Here is a 16,214-nt window from a genome sequence, read left to right on the forward strand (position 1 = left end):
TTTCCTGAATGAATATAATTTCTGAAGATACATATAGAAAAAACGTAGTTTGCACTTTGAAATACCTGCATTCAATGCCATGACTAATACTTTGTTGTATATGAGTAGTGGACTGTACTAATTAAAAAGTATTCATACATGGTAATGTTTTTGCAACCAAACAGTTTGTAGACAGTAAACAATAATACCTAGACTAAAGGAAAAATAAATCAACTTCGCTAATAATATCACTAATATTATACAGCTGGACAGAGAATGCTACTATTTTTAATGTCTAGTTTTAAAGTCTTTATGTTGTTTTATGTGCATTGTAGCACTTTGAGGTCATTGCTTTGATGTAAAGTGCGTTATAAATAAAATGTATTATTATTAATTTATTATTAATGGCATGAAGTAAGTCCTGTAGCGTTCACTGTGAGAGCGGAGCTGGATCAGTCTGTTGGAGAATGAGCTCCGCTGCCCCTCTATAATATGGTGTAGTGGGTGTGAAGGATTGTCCATGATGCTTTGTCCAGTTTGTCCAATGTTCTCCTGTCCCTCACTGACACAAATGTCTCCTACTCTCTGGCGATCACGTTCCTAGCCTTTCGGATCAATTTGTCAATCCTACTTACGCAGCAAAAAGAATCGCTTTTGACCCTCCAGTCCAGTCTGTTGTTCACATGGACTCCCAGGTATTTATAGCAGTCTGCCACTTCCACCTTGAGGCCCTGGATCTGCTGGTGTCCTCTTCCTCCTGAAGTCAATGACCAGCTTCTTGGCCTTGTTCACATTCAGGAGTACGTGTTTGGTTAAAATGTTGAGGATCAAAATGCTTCCAAGTTTAAAATATATTTTTGCCGCTATGGGAAGTGAATCACACAATAAAAGTGTCAAGTACAGTTTGTTAAACATTCTGAGGTACACTCAAGCATTATGGAACTATAATGGAATACATGGAAAACTTCATAACTTTTAAAGACCAACAATTTACTCGGATTACTCGGAAAGCATCTGAATGGCCTATGGCCTCCTCTGACATATGAATATAGACTGGACTGGAGGGACAACAGTGATGCCGTGTACAAGAAGGGCCTGAGTAGACTCTACTTCCTGAGGAAGCTTAGGTCTTTTAACGTATGCAGCAAGTTGCTGGAGATTTTCTACCAGTCTGTTGTTGCAAGCACCCTGTACTTTGCTGTGGTTTGTTGGGGGAGCAGCACCAGCAAGAAGGACATAAGTAGGATCGACAAATTGATGCGAAAGGCTGGTCATGTGATTGGCAGTGAGTTGGAGACGTTTGTCTCAGTGAGGGACAGGAGGACACTAGACAAACTTCTCTCCATCATGGACAATCTGTCACATCCATTACACCAGACTATAGAGGGGCAGCGGAGCTCATTCTCAAACAGACTGATCCAGCTCCGCTCCCACGCTGAACGCTACAGGATGTCATTCATACCGTTCTCTGTCCAGCTCTACAACAACTCACCTTTCTGTAACAGATAACTCCATGTTATTCATGTTATTCATGTTAATGGACACTACTGCACCTTACACCTTACCCTGTGTATATAATATATATTCTTCCGTCTCTATTTCTTGTACATTTGTCCATATGCTAATATGCTAATTTGTACATTTTTGCTTATACTATTTTTTATTTTATTTTACTTATTTTTATTTTATTTAATCTTTCTTTTATCTGTGGTTCTTAAGAGTGTTTTTTTATGTACAACTAAGCTACTGTGACCAAGCAATTTCCCTTGTGGATGAATAAAGTTTATCTAAGTCTAAGTCTAATATTTGTTATTTTGTATGACAATTGTTTGTGTAGTATGTTACAGATAATAACACAATAATGAAATAAAGTAAACTGAAGTGGTACAAGTGCTCCTGTAAAATAAAAGTTTCGCATTAAGTGGAAATATTAAATGAAATACACAAAGACTCACATATCTATCAATACATTACACTGCAGCACACTGTCTTACATTCATTTCCAGAAGCTTTCGACATCTTTACACCTTAAACTGAATGATTTGCATCAGGGTGACTGTACATATACACAGGATCAGACCATTCACATGTGCGGAACATCGGTTCCTACCGGAAAATTACCAGAAAATTACTAGTATGTTCTACTTACGTCACGCAAATTTCTTTTTACCGTAAATATGTCGCTTACCTTTTTTCTTTAATGTCTAACATGACCAAATATGAGCTTTTTCTCGATCATAGATAAATCTTAACATGAGTTGAGTACAATTATATATCAGTTAATTATGGTGTTTGTCAGTATTCTAAAAAGACAGCGCTAATCTTTCTAGCTCGGTGTACATGGCCTGCGCATTTCCCGGCAATTACGGTAGAAGCCGGAAATGACGTAAGAATCGCAGCTGATATAAGGACGTGGTTCGTTCCGGTGAAAAGTGGATTTGGTCGCTCCAAGACAGACGGTTTTAGAATAGGGTTTTATCATGTTTTAGTCAACAAATGTACATATTTTTAGAACTAAATGGTTCCAGTTGTGAATACAATGAGCCCGTTGTGTGTTTACTTTAAAAACTCGGCACTGTAACGGCTTCTCCTGCTGCCTAGCTCGCCATCGACTGAAGAAACAATGCAGGCCTAGCTAGCATTTAACGTTAGCTCGCGGAAGCTAATCGGATAACGCTGCTCCAGCAGGCTGCAGTGGGATTTAAAACCTAAGACGAAGCTGTGTTTCGAATCTGTAATAACTTCAAATGCGGTATGTTACAAGTGTTTTTCGATGTTGTGTTTTAATCTGTGCGCCATGTTCCTATCTGACCTTTTATTGTGTTGTTAAAGCCGCTAATTATTTCACGCCATATTTTCAGAAAGTTAATGCGTTAGCATGTTAGCATTAGCGAGTTATTTAATCTTCCCCCTGTTGATTTGATCCTAAAAGTCTCTTTGGGTTGTTCAAGTTATAGATGTTAATGGATAGAGACGACCTGACAGATATTTAATTACATATTCTGGCAGCGATGTAGTTATTTTTCACATAGGAGACAAATCACTGCCCCAACATAAGAGCAGACATTCAGTCAGCTCTTGTGTCAAAACTTTTTTTTACGGAAACTGCAGCTCAGTAATTTCGTTAACTGATCCGGTCTGTCACCTACCCCTAACAGATCCCCTTAAATATTAAGATCTCAGCTTTACCCTGCATACTAAAGGTGCATGAGCTGTCCAACCAGTTCTTTCAGATATTGAAAGAGTATGGTTATGTTTTGTTTTTGTGAGTTGCCTGGTTTCCTTGTGAAATATCATAACACCCCTTTACAACGTAAAAAAAAAAAAAAAAAAAACTCTGCATATTTCCAAACACAGAACTTCCCCACATTGCCACCCCACCCTTACACAACCAAAATAGCAAGAAAACAAACTTGAGTTCTGGGAGAGAGTAGAAATCCACTGCTTTTCCTTGTCAACACAGTGCATATGCGATTATAAAAGACATTTCTCGTGTCCCATCGTTTTTATGTCCCATCACACATCATTGTTTTACAACACTGTTTCTCGTGCTGCTGTCCTGATGCAGTGTTTCATTTTAAAAGTGTTTTAAAGAGTGCAAATTGTATAGTTGTGAAATTCAGTTTATTGTATTGCCAGTGTATTAGGAACACCTAACTAAACCAAATGCAGTCTGTAAATCTGCTTATTATTTATTGATTACTTTCTAATCGCACTGTTACATTACCTTTAGCCAGCAATACACTATACACAACAACACAGTTATTCTAATGATTAATTATGACGCACAATGTTTTATCCATATGCTCAATTCTCCTTAATTTCTTTACAGCGATGAGTTCTCAGCTGCAGGTCTTCTCTCCCCCATCCATCTCCTCCAGTGCCTTTTGCCGCGTCAAAAAGCTCAAGGTGGAGAGCAATGTTTGGGACGTGTCCACCACTGAAGCTTACGGCTCCATAGCAGGCCAGTCGGCGTACACGTTCACTCCTGCCATGGCTGTGCCGCCCTTTGCGCCATCCCTGGTCTTCCCTCCTGCGGCGCCTGGCTCCCGGGGTCAAGTGGTGGTGCGGGCAGCCGATAGCACCGGCAGCCTTCCCCGCGGATCCAGCCGACGTGTCACTGAGCAGGCGATATCCTCCTCTTACGCCCATGAAACGTCCTCTGAAACGAGGGGTCACAGACATGGGCAGAAGAGAAAGATCGAGGAGGCCAGTGAAGGCAGTGGGAGTGGTTGTGGCAGTGTTCAGATATTGGAGGAGCTCTCCGCTCCTGCGGCAACTTATTCCACCCGTACGGGGGGCGGCGGAGGAGGGGGTACGGGCCAGTCTATACCTCACTCGGCTCCAACCACCAAAAGCAGTAGCTCCAATGGTGAAGGGGATTATCAGCTTGTGCAGCACGAGATCCTCTGCTCCGTGTCCTGCAGCTATGAAGTGCTGGAGTTCCTGGGAAGGGGCACGTTTGGGCAAGTGGCCAAGTGCTGGAAGAGGGGCACCAATGAGATCGTAGCGATCAAGATTCTGAAAAACCACCCTTCATATGCTCGCCAGGGTCAAATTGAGGTAACCAGACATAGTTTTGCAAATGTGTTCTATATGAATGTTTTATCTGATGTAATATAAAGTAACCATATTATCACCCCAAGAGTCCAGAAAATGGCAAATGATGAAGTTCCCCTGTCAGTAGTAGTAGCAGAAGCTTTAGTAATACTTCCAGTGGTACTTCTGACTCCCAGCAGCTTTAATTGTTTTGGAATAAATTAATACAGTAATAAACTTGTAATTATTGGAATCGTCGATCACACAAATCAGAATTGCTGTTAACTAAATTTCACTTACATTTCCTTCATAATGAAACGAGCAAACCAGCTTTGATTAACAGTTAATGTGAAGTTGTTGGGTTTTTTTAATACAGGTGGGCATCCTGAACCGACTGAGTGCAGAGAACGCAGATGAATATAACTTTGTGCGTTCATATGAATGCTTCCAACACAAGGGTCATACCTGCTTGGTGTTTGAGATGCTAGAGCAGAATCTGTATGACTTTCTCAAGCACAGCAAGTTCAGCCCCCTCCCACTACGGCACATCCGACCCATCCTGCAGCAGGTTGGCATACAGTACACTCTGAATACAGAAAAATCCCGTTTTCATTCTCAACTTTTCAGCGAGACTAATATTTATGTGTTTGTATCTTTAGGTGGCTACAGCACTGATGAAACTGAAGAGTCTGGGCTTGATCCATGCAGACCTAAAGCCTGAAAACATCATGCTGGTGGACCCCCTCAGACAGCCCTACAGGGTGAAGGTGATTGACTTCGGCTCAGCAAGTCATGTGTCCAAAGCAGTGTGCTCAACCTACTTACAGTCTCGCTACTACAGGTAGGTGGCAAGAACTTTAGCTGTTTGTTCACCTAAATACACATTTGTTTGTTATCCTATGAAGATTAGTGGTAACAAATGGACACGGCCTGTAATCTTGTCTTTACTGTGCAGGGCTCCGGAGATCATTTTGGGCCTACCCTTCTGTGAGGCTATTGACATGTGGTCTTTAGGCTGTGTGATTGCTGAGCTGTTTCTGGGCTGGCCTCTCTACCCCGGAGCCTCGGAGTATGACCAGGTCAGTACTAACATTAGTGTTTCCCGGGTCGTCTCAAGAAATGAAAAAATGCACATGGTAGCAGACCTCCGCGCAGACCTCCATTTTTATATCCTTTGATACTAAATGCATAAAAATGTCATTTCAGTCTACACTCAGTGACATCCACTCTATGGATTGCCTGGTGTTTGCCAGGCACAGCATTTGCAATTCAAGTACTTTTTTACTTTGTACACTCACCAAATTTTTTGTCTCATCACATCTTAGAATCAGACAAATTTTCTTCTTCTGTTTTTTCAGAGTCCTTTAAATGGCATCTCCATGCAAACTCGGAGCAATCTTACTCATATCAATCAAATGTGACTTTTTTTGTAGCCACTTTAAATGAAGTGAGAAATTTCAGTAAATTTCCAAATATATAAACATATTATGTATTATTGAGTGTAGATTGATGCGAGAAACTGGATGCTCTATCTCATTATATCACCAACAACTGAGAATGTGCAGTAGGCGAAGACGTCTGAACACTCCCTGAACCCACTGTACAAGACACTGTTTTTTCTCATCTTGGTTCTTCAAACATTTTTCCCCCCTGTGTCCAGATCCGTTACATTTCTCAGACACAAGGCCTGCCAGCTGAGTACCTACTGAGCGCCGGCACCAAGACAAGCCGCTTCTTCAACCGAGGCCCTGACTCCAGCTACCCATTGTGGAGGCTTAAGGTTAATATAAGTTCAAATAAAATCCTGCTGGGCGTCTGCTTATTAAGTAGGCTGCAAAGCATTAGCCAGGCTATATTAAAACAGAAATAGCTGAATATCCTAAACTACAAGGAATAGTTGGTGCATTTGATTTAAGGTTTAGAAGAATGGCTTTCTCGTGAAGGATACAGAGAGATTGTACTCTTTTCGCAGACCCCATCAGAGCATGAAATGGAGATGGGCATCAAATCTAAGGAGGCCAGGAAGTACATCTTCAACTGTCTGGATGACATGATGCAGGTAGATGGCAACAAGTGCACAGGCCAAGAAATCACTTTAACTAGAGCACATATAGTTTTCTTCATCATTTGTGTCTTTTGTGCGTTTCAGGTCAACCTGTCTTCTCATTTGGAGGGCACAGACATGCTGGCTGAGAAAGCTGATAGACGAGAGTTCATAGACCTTTTAAAGCGAATGCTTCGCCTGGATGCTGACAAAAGGATCACGCCTACAAAAACCCTGGGTCACCCCTTTGTCACAATGAGCCACCTTATGGACTATCCCCACAGCTCCCAGTAAGTGTGCGATAAGTTGCATATTGTCATGTTGGCTGAGACTAAATGTCATTGCTGAAACACTTCTATTCAATCTTCTGCAGTGTGAAGTCGTGCTTCCAGAACATGGAGATCTGCAAGCGCCGGAGCGCCTATGACAGCAGCAAATCCTTGTACTCAACCAACGCGGTCCCTAGCGCCGCCGCGGGCAACCTCACCGTTACCTTCAGTAGCCAGCTCAACCAGCATAACCAGGTATGACCTCCATGTTCACCAATAAACTCTTACACAGGTTTACAGACGTGTTTTTCTGCCTAGTACTGATCACTTTTTGTTATTTTAACAGGTGCCTTCTGCAGGGGGCGCTGTGCCTTTGCTCAACTATCAGCCAGCTCTGTACCAGCAGGCGACCATCAACATTCCCGGACTGGCTCAACAGAGTGTCCCAATTCCAACACGCACTGCTGGGCTGTGTAGCCAGACAGAACCTTTCCAGCAGACCCTCATAGTTTGTCCACCCTCCACTCTTCAAGGTAAAGGATTAAACTGTTTCCAGAATAATAACATTTAAAACCATACAAAAGGAACCTCACTGTGGTCATCCAACTATCAAACGCATATGCCAAAACTCGCGCCCTGTGCTAAAACAAAGAACAGTGTGGAACTGGGTATTTGCATTTATGTAACACTGTTGCCTAAATGTTTTTCTTTAATCAGTGATTCAAAAAACTTGATCATTAATAGATACCTGTACCTTGAATGAGTAACACAACAAAGTCATTCTTCATCAGTGCTTTGTGGCTTTGTTTTCCAGGGCTGCAGCCAACCAGTAAGAGTTCCACATTTCCTGTGAGGGTGGAGAACTCTGTGCCCATAGTACCTCAGAACCAGTCTGCACAGTCACTGCAGCTCCAGCCAAGTATGCTCACACAGGTAAGAGTTTGTGAGGCATGCTTGTACGTGTTGTCAAATTTGCATTTAATGACTCATTCTTTCATAATGATTTTATGTAATGAATGCATTCTTTAGTTCTTCTTGTTGTCAACATCCAACAAGTGACACATGTGTTTGTCTGCTCTTTTCCCCTGTTGTCATGTTGGATGACTGTGCCTGTGGCCTTTGTGACAAAATGAGCAGGTTTTACTTGAGAATATTTCTGCTTTTTGTGTGTGTAGCTACAGACTTACAGGAGCCTTTTTAATCCAAAGAGCACACACAAACCGAGAGGGAGCACATGTATGGACAGCCAGAAAGATGTCTAACTGGAAATTAAACACATTTGTGTTTCTCTGGAACTATTCTTCAGACTGATCAACAGCAGTCCATTCTGATCGGGTTCATCACAGACTGAATATGTATTGAGTAGATGCATATTATATGGATGGTCAAGTTCTTTGTGAAGTTGACTCAGTCAGAAGGAATTATCCACTTTTTGTGGAAATACTGACAGACGTTGGGAGAGACTTTCTTATTGTCTAGCTGTCACCAATCATATTGGTTTTATTTGTTATTGACAATAGAACAATTATTTTATACCAAAAACATTTCAAAAACACCGTAATCATAATAATGGTTAATATACTGATCCAAATTAAAGATTAAATTCAGTGATAATTTCTGGATCACCCTGGCATGGAAGCAAGTGCGTCTTCCCCAGGCCACAACATTTTTGCGCCAATAAGTTCGCTTGCAGCTGCTCTGTCAATCAAATTGTTTGGACAGGCCAACGCTGCAAGGACCCATCGATTGCACTGATTTTTGTTTTTAGAAAATCGGTCATTGGCGGAAAATGTACAGTTGATGAGACTGATAGGCGGTTCACGCTCCTACGTCAAGTTGATGCACAGGCTACTGCGACAACGCGGAGACCTACGCAGAGCCTAGCGCCGTAACTGACATGCACCTCCCCAGAAATCTAACTACGCGCTGCGGCGACGCAGAGCACAAGAACTGTGATTGGTCTGCTAGGTAGTAGCATGTTTCCGCTTTAGTGTTTCCGACTGCTTCTCCAGCTCCGCACTTTTCAAATTGATTGTTTTAGATCAATAAGGAATCGGTAAGGTTAACTGAGGAGGTTTGGAGATACAGACTTGTGTTTGTTTCAGTCACCATTGTTGAAAGTGAAGCAGGAAGTAGAAGAAGTAAACAAAAAGCAAGCCAACTGGCAAAAAAAAGACACGGTGCCGAGTAGCATTTGGGTGGCGTTGTTACAGAGCGAGCCAGACTGACGAGCTCTCAAGTTTAAATGGCTCGCACCGGTGTTGGCTACCTGCGTAGGTTTCAGCGTCTATGTCCCGCAGAAGTATAAACTCCACTTTACTGGGCACAGTGCACATGAGCACATGTTTTCAGTCTGCCATTTTATAACTGCAGCTCAGGGTTGCTGGAAAAGACTGACAACTCTCAGCACAAAGCTGAGAACAGGGATGCTGTTCTTTACTCATTCATGGAGATAGCCTACTGAGAGCATCCAAAGACTCCATGCTGAGGTTCTGTGCTTTCATGCTCCTGTAGAGCTGCTGCTGGGAAAAGGGCGGAGTAGCTTCTTCAAAAAAGTTTTACTTTCAGTAAAGATGTTGGTTGTTTAAATGCCTTTAAGCGGTGAAACAGAAGATGTGTCCATGATCTCTCTCCTGTTTTCTGCGCCTCATGTCAGATTTGCTTTCTGAACTGATTGGCTCACCTCTCTGGCCTCTTATCCCCAGTCTCCTGTGTGGAATGGAGGTCGCATTTGTAGTGAGGGAGACTCATTTGGCTCAAAAAGCTTTTTTATTTGCTAATATAAGGAAGAGTTGCTGCACGCTGCAGAAGTCAGGTTTCCAGAGGGCCAGTGGTGCAGCTGGTTGTATCTGCTCTGTCCCTTTATCTAGATCAGCCTTGAAGGGCATTACTTTTCATCATGACCTAACACTGCCCTCCCCTATCCTCCCTCCCTCCTCCAGGGTTCCTGCACACCCCTGATGGTGGCCACCCTGCACCCACCCCCAGCAGGCTTAGCCCCCCAGTATTCTCTGCCCCTTGGGCTGGGCACCGGGGTGGGTCGGCCCACCCTACTGGAGCACACAGCCACAGTGCTGGTAAAGCAATAATGACATCCCTGAAGACAAACATGCACATGCACACTCCCCGTACCACTAACAACACCATCTCTCTCCTGCCCCACTCTCCCTTTTCTTTTCATTTGTTTGCAAGTTTCCTGCTCCCTCTGTGCCACACGTCGTATGGGGCTAGTCTTGTTTTATGCATTGTATTTCAACATTTTCCCCCTCACTTGTGAACTTGTCATGGTTGTCAGAATCATGGTTGGTCAGCGCTTATTTTTGTAAGGAAATCAAACTGTATTTTGGTCTGGCATCATCTTTGTCCTTCTCAGTATTCATTTTTTTTTTTTAATTGCCCTTTCTGACATTCGGTCAAGATTGACAAAATTGACATTCTTTTTCTACTCCAAAGGGGACACTCTCCCTTCACCATTCACATACTTTCATTCCCCAGTCTTTCCCCATAGGTGTGCTGAAGGCATGGAGCGCATGTCTTGCTGAATTGTCTGCGCTTTGCTTGCAGCTTTTCTTGTTCTGTCCTTCCTTGGTTTCAGGAGGAGGTTGAAGCCACAAAGTCAACGAAAACCCCTCCTCGACAGCCCGCCTGACTCTCTGACACACATCTTTTGTTTCAGCCCCAGAACATGTGGCATGCCTTTTCCCAAGACACATTATCAGCAGACATCAGGGAACTTAACTAATCTCTTTAAGCATTTCTTCTTTAACAGGCACCATGGTTCTGTGTATACTTGTCTTTATATCCGATCAGACTGTTTACGGTTCTTCATTGTTTGTGCTTTGCATGATATCATCTTGTGGATTTGTTGCAGGGCAATGCTTTAATAAAGGAATGGCTTTGGGAAGGGTTGCTCGCTTATCTAGCTTTGTGCTTTTGCCTGTAGAAGACATTGGCCATTGGCTTGCCCCTTTTGCACTTTGGATTTATTTCTTGGCATGGCTCAATTTGTGTGGCCCATTCCAGCAGTCAGATAGTTTGTGCTGATACAGAGTTGATCCTTTTTTACACATACTGAAGTGTGTCTGTCTTGTTATTTTTCTCAGCAGGCCTGGCCCACTGGTACCCAACAAATCCTCATACCGTCGTCATGGCAGCAGGTCCCAGGTGTGGCGATCCACAGCTCTGCCCATCAGTCGAATATCAATGAATCGCCCCTGGAAACGGTTCACTCAGATGCTGCCATGCAGCAGGGACACAGCTGGCGGTGGGTCAATCAGCAGCATCCAGACACATGCCAACACGCTGGCTGTAGTATTCCTGAAAAGTGTAGCAGCATAGTTTTATTTGAGAAATCATAGAAAGCTCAGATGTGTAGTGTAGAATAAATTTGACTGATTGGTTGACATGAGGAAGATAACAGCAGTGAAAAGTTCAAACAAAATAGTAAATATTCTTCTGAGAGCTTGTGATCACCTCCAACACAGCTTTACCGTAGAAAATACGTCATGTTCTGTTTTCCCTGTTGTCTTCACCACTAACCGGTTTGAACTTTGACCCAAATAGGGGTGTAACTCAGTCCAGGACTCAGCAGGAGAGGAAGAAGGTGAAAGCCAGGCGTGGAGAGAACAGAAACCGGTTAGTAAAGACATAAAGTTATTTTGTCTAAGACTGATTTTGACTGTGCATATGCTAGATTACAGAGTTGCAGTGTAATTCCTACAGTTTTTAAACAGCTGTCCAAGTGGCACATGACATTTGCATATTCTTCTTTGCTCATTTTGTTCCTTATACCCTAGCGTTTTACTTTGAGGTCAAACTCTCAAGTCTGTGCTTCTCTGTGCAGAGGTCTATCCACTGCGTCGTTACTCAGCAGCAGTGGCGTGACGCCACCGAGCTCCAGCGCCACGTTGTCTCAGCCCATCATCATCTCCGACACGCCCAGCCCAGCGGTCAGCATCATCACTATTCACAGTGACACTGACACGGAGGATGAGCGCAAGTTTCACCCTGCCAGGTTGGATTCTCTCATTTCATACCAGGATTGCTAAGGCTCTCTCTGCCCTGTTATGTCTTCTATCTTTGAGACATCATGAGCTACATTAACATGGACAGTATTCCGTTGATGTGATTGAAATGATTCTGTGGTAATCCAATCAAAAACACGGGCACTATTGTACATATCTTCTGCTGGAGGGCTTTTTCATCATCTGCACGTTTAGTTTTCTGGCAAATGACACTTTTTCCATTCTCACAGTGTTGGATTGAGCCAGCGTACCAACGTTATCAGCTGTGTGACGGTGCACGACTCGGACTCCTCCACAGCCAGCCCCCTGACTCCTCTACCCCGCACACTCAACCCAGCGAGCAGCATGTCATCCCGCCAGGCCAAGTCTCTGGCAGTGGTGGCACCTTCCGTCAAAACACAGGCATCCGAGAGAGGAGCGGTTTCACGTGGGCGCCAAGAGACCGGTGAGAGTCAGCTTTGTCCTGTCAGTAATGAATTTTATTTTTGGTGTGACGTCAGCATCATTTATTAAAGCTTACTGCCTTTAATTCTGCAGTGAACTACGTGAAGCCCAAGAGATCATCTAATCGACAGCCCTGCAGCTCAGGGGAGAGCATGGAGCGTCATGGGCTGGTGGCAAGCCAGTCACACCCCTTAAACCTCAGCCAGGTGAAGCTGCCTTTTTCTTTGTTGTTTTTTTTTTTTTTTTTTGGTCAGTTCAAGTTGGACAAGGCTGTGAAATTAAATTCAACATTCCCAGAAATAGTTTTTGAATATCTCAATATGCTGACTTGGTGCTCAACCTGACATCAGGTCAGCAACAAAGGAAAACAAAGAGAGCTCCAGCAAGATTAAAAACACGTCTTCCATTACGTTTAAGAGAACAGACTAGAAGAATGTCAGCGTATGCAGACCCAGAGCAGCCTTAAGGCAGTCTTAAGTTAAAGGATGTTTCCTGTTTTTAATCTTAAATCACATGAACATTTTCTGCAGGGATTTTTAAAACGTGGTTTAAAGGTATTTATTGTTGAGCCCAAACTGCTCCCTACTGGACACACAGTGTAATTGCGGTGGACTTTGGAAATGACTTCATACTTTCATTTATGTCAGTGTTTTTCAACCACTGTGCCGCGGCACACTAGTGTGCCGTGAGAGATCGTCAGGTGTGCCGTGTTAAATTATCCAATTTCACCTAATGGTCTAAAAAACATTTTTTGAAAACGAATTAATTATTACCTACAAATAATATGCCATTGTCAAGTGTCTGTGTCTGTGTGTGTATATATTAGGGCCGGGACTTTAACGCGTTAATTAAGATTAATTAATTACACAAAAATAACGCGTTAAAATTTTTTTACGCATTTTAATCGCACTTATTTTTGCACCGTGGAACGTTTCTCACTGGATGAGTTTCGGCGGACCGATTATACTGGAGCACCAACTAGCGTTCAACAAGCAGCGGGTGCTGCCGTGAGCCCCTCCCCCGTGCCAAAGCACTCACAGGCGGTCAGTCTCACAGTAGCCCCGCGCAGCAGCAGTCAGAGCAGAGAGGGAGAACCACGCCACCGCGTCCAGACTGCAAACGAATGACGCATGCGCAAAGCTGCCGCTGATCGCGCCCTGGTTTACAGAGCGGGATGTAAATGTTTCTTCACTGTCACACTAAAATAAATAATAAAATAATAATCCATTTAGATTGTTAATTTTGTCAAGTTAAAACCGTTTGTACAAAAAATGTTAAAAATATTCTAGTTATGGCAAAAAATGCTCATGTTCTTCTGTGCCTGTGACATGTAGGCTAGAAACTAAACCAAACTTAAGAAAACTAAAAAAAAAAAAAAAAAACTTAAGTTACTGTGCCAGAGCGTCTCTTTAGAGTCATTTTGCCAATACCAAGCCCGGATAAAGGAGGCGCGTTAATGATACAGCGTCCATCACAATTACATCCAAAAGGTAAATTATGCAAATTGGCCGATGACGTCATTTAGCGACTTCTAGCGACTTTTAGGACAGCCAATAGCTACTTTCCTTACTGAGGAGTTGGCAACACTGTTCATTACTTCAGACAACAACAAACCACAGTGAACATGAACGAAGAAGCTGATTCAATGTCATTATTCAATGGTATACTAAAAATCCATATGAAAAAAATTACTTCTCACTGTTCTCAGGTCAAATATTTATATGCGATTAAAATGCGATTAATTTCGATTAATTAATTACAAAGCCTCTAATTAATTAGATTAATTTTTTTAATCGAGTCCCGGCCCTAGTATATGTATATATATGTATATATATGTGTATATCTGTCTGTGTATCAGAGGTTGCGCTAGACTTTCTCGTTGTTGGTCATTTTGACTGACAGGGTCATAAAAATCCTGTCATAATCTATTTTTACCCGTCACTTTAATTTTTTTAAAATGATAATAAAGACATATTCAATAGCATTTTCATTCAAGTTTATTTAACTTTAAGTACTTTTTTCAGAACAGTATTGACTTTAAATGGTAACAAAAACAACAGCAACAAAAGTTTCGGCTGCCGACAGTCAATGCTGCCGACACGTCTTGTCAGTACTCGGAACGGGACTGCTAGCGTAAACAGCTCTTTGACGGTACCGTAGGGCTGAAGTGCTTCGGTGGTATGCTAATTCCATTTTGGAAGCCGTTAGCTGCATAGACGTAGACCATTGACTGTATATACTAGATATATATATATATATATGACTTTTTTCTTTGTGTTTATTTGATTTCTTTTCAAGACAATTTGACAAGAATGACTTTATATTGTTAATACAGGTTACAGAGTTTCATTTTTTTTTAACGTTTTCGGTTGGTGGTGTGCCTTGTGATTTTTTTCAATGAAAAAAAATTTACCTTGGCTCAAGAAAGGTTGAAAAACACTGATTTATGTGAATGTCTGGACTGATACTGAAATAGTTTGGCCAATAGCCGATGCGGTCTTTTGTTATTTATTCCCCCGTTTCTGGCACAGAATACAGTCTTTGTATGAGCACAAATTCAATTGTACAAATGTATGAATTACAGATTTCCCATGTATATTATATTATGTAAAAGTTGAAGTGAGGCTGTTGCATTTCATACTGAGTGTCATTTCTTCTCAGGTTCAGCCGGTGGTTTCTTCATCTCAGGAGCGTTCGGGGCCATCTCACAGCGACTCGTCTTTGCGGCGCCAGCAGACGTTCCCTCCGGCCGTCTCGGCCTCTCACTACAGCTTCCCCGAGGTGTCCGCCCTGGCGTCGGGCTCGGCCACAGGCCTCTACACCTACCCAGCCTCCACAGCCCTCTCCTCAGCTTCTCAGGCCATGGAGCAGCTGCTGGGCCGTGGTCACGGCAGCCACGGACATTCCCCCTCCGCCTATGCAGCAACGTACACCTCATCCTCCTCCTCCAGGAGAGACTCGGCCAGTCGTAAGGATTCAGTCAGTAGTCTGCTGCACGGCCTCCCCGCAGCCTACCAGCATCAGTTTGCCACTGGTTCTCCCTACGTCAGTGTGACCCCCCGCGCCGAGGCTTACAGTGCCTACCAGCTTAGCCCTCGGCGCCTCACACAGTACCCTTACTTGTAGGCGACTCGAACAAAGAGGAAAGAAAAAAACTACTACCCCACATACCATCACAAAGGGACATTTAAACTGTAACTGTCAGTCACTTTTTTGTTTGCTTCTTTTAACTACAAGAAAGCATTTCACCTCTAGCTCATTTATATGCTCCTCTGGACTGTTTTTGAAATGTTTGTTGATATTATTTGTGACTTATCATTTTATTTCTCTTAAACTTTGTTCGTGGCCCATATTTTACCCCCATCGTATACTGATTACGGCGTCGTGGTTAATGTATTTTTCACCTGTTTATCTTGAGGTTTTGTGTGAAGAGAAATTTCCTTCCTGTCACACTTTAGGTGAGCTTACGATACAAGAGAAACTGAGTCCTTAGTTTATCATGAGCCTTATTACAAAGTTTTCACACTAATCCACTGAGGCCCTGTGTTTTTAGTGAACATAATAATGACTGTACCTTACCCATGTCTGTTTACTCTCACTTATGTCTTTTAACTGTTTTAAATTATGTTTCGTATGTGAGGTAGGAAGAGGAACGCTCACGAAGAAGAAGATGTGGAAAAGAAATGTGGTGAAAACTGTGATGGATACATGTTAATTTAAGTGCACACGTGATAGTCTGTTAATGTAGTGACAGTGTTTAGGCAGGATCGATCATGTTCCATATGCAATAGAACCTTCTGTTTTTGTTTTTGTTAAATACTACATCAACTGAGTGCTGAATGTATTTATGAAGTTCAGAGTGGGATTACCATCCTTAGGAATGAAAAGCTTTTGTTTTTAAAGAAAAAAAAATAA

At 42.6% G+C, this 16,214-nt stretch overlaps 1 protein-coding gene across 6 annotated transcripts; it reads left to right on the forward strand.

Moving 5' to 3' along the window:
* The first annotated feature begins 2,325 nt into the window (after positions 1 to 2,325).
* Positions 2,326 to 16,208, forward strand: hipk1b (homeodomain interacting protein kinase 1b). 6 transcript variants are annotated; one of them, XM_084543479.1, is made up of 18 exons: positions 2,329 to 2,731; positions 3,812 to 4,542; positions 4,895 to 5,086; positions 5,178 to 5,359; positions 5,474 to 5,597; positions 6,179 to 6,298; positions 6,491 to 6,577; positions 6,668 to 6,852; positions 6,936 to 7,086; positions 7,178 to 7,364; positions 7,646 to 7,764; positions 9,774 to 9,908; positions 10,935 to 11,095; positions 11,395 to 11,466; positions 11,675 to 11,845; positions 12,086 to 12,300; positions 12,393 to 12,505; positions 14,961 to 16,208. In XM_084543479.1, the coding sequence occupies exons 2-18, from the start codon at positions 3,814 to 3,816 to the stop codon at positions 15,423 to 15,425; spliced, it is 3,408 nt and encodes a 1,135-aa protein (XP_084399605.1). In that variant the 5' UTR covers positions 2,329 to 2,731; positions 3,812 to 3,813; the 3' UTR covers positions 15,426 to 16,208. The 6 variants fall into 6 exon arrangements, with proteins under 6 accessions (XP_084399603.1, XP_084399604.1, XP_084399607.1 ...); XM_084543477.1 differs by having other exon boundaries at positions 2,326 to 2,731; positions 6,491 to 6,852; XM_084543478.1 differs by having other exon boundaries at positions 2,326 to 2,731; positions 6,491 to 6,852; positions 10,938 to 11,095.
* Positions 16,209 to 16,214: the final 6 nt, after the last annotated feature.

The sequence above is a fragment of the Chelon labrosus genome (genome assembly GCF_963514085.1).
Source record: "Chelon labrosus genome assembly, chromosome: 4".
Lineage (NCBI taxonomy): Eukaryota > Metazoa > Chordata > Actinopteri > Mugiliformes > Mugilidae > Chelon > Chelon labrosus.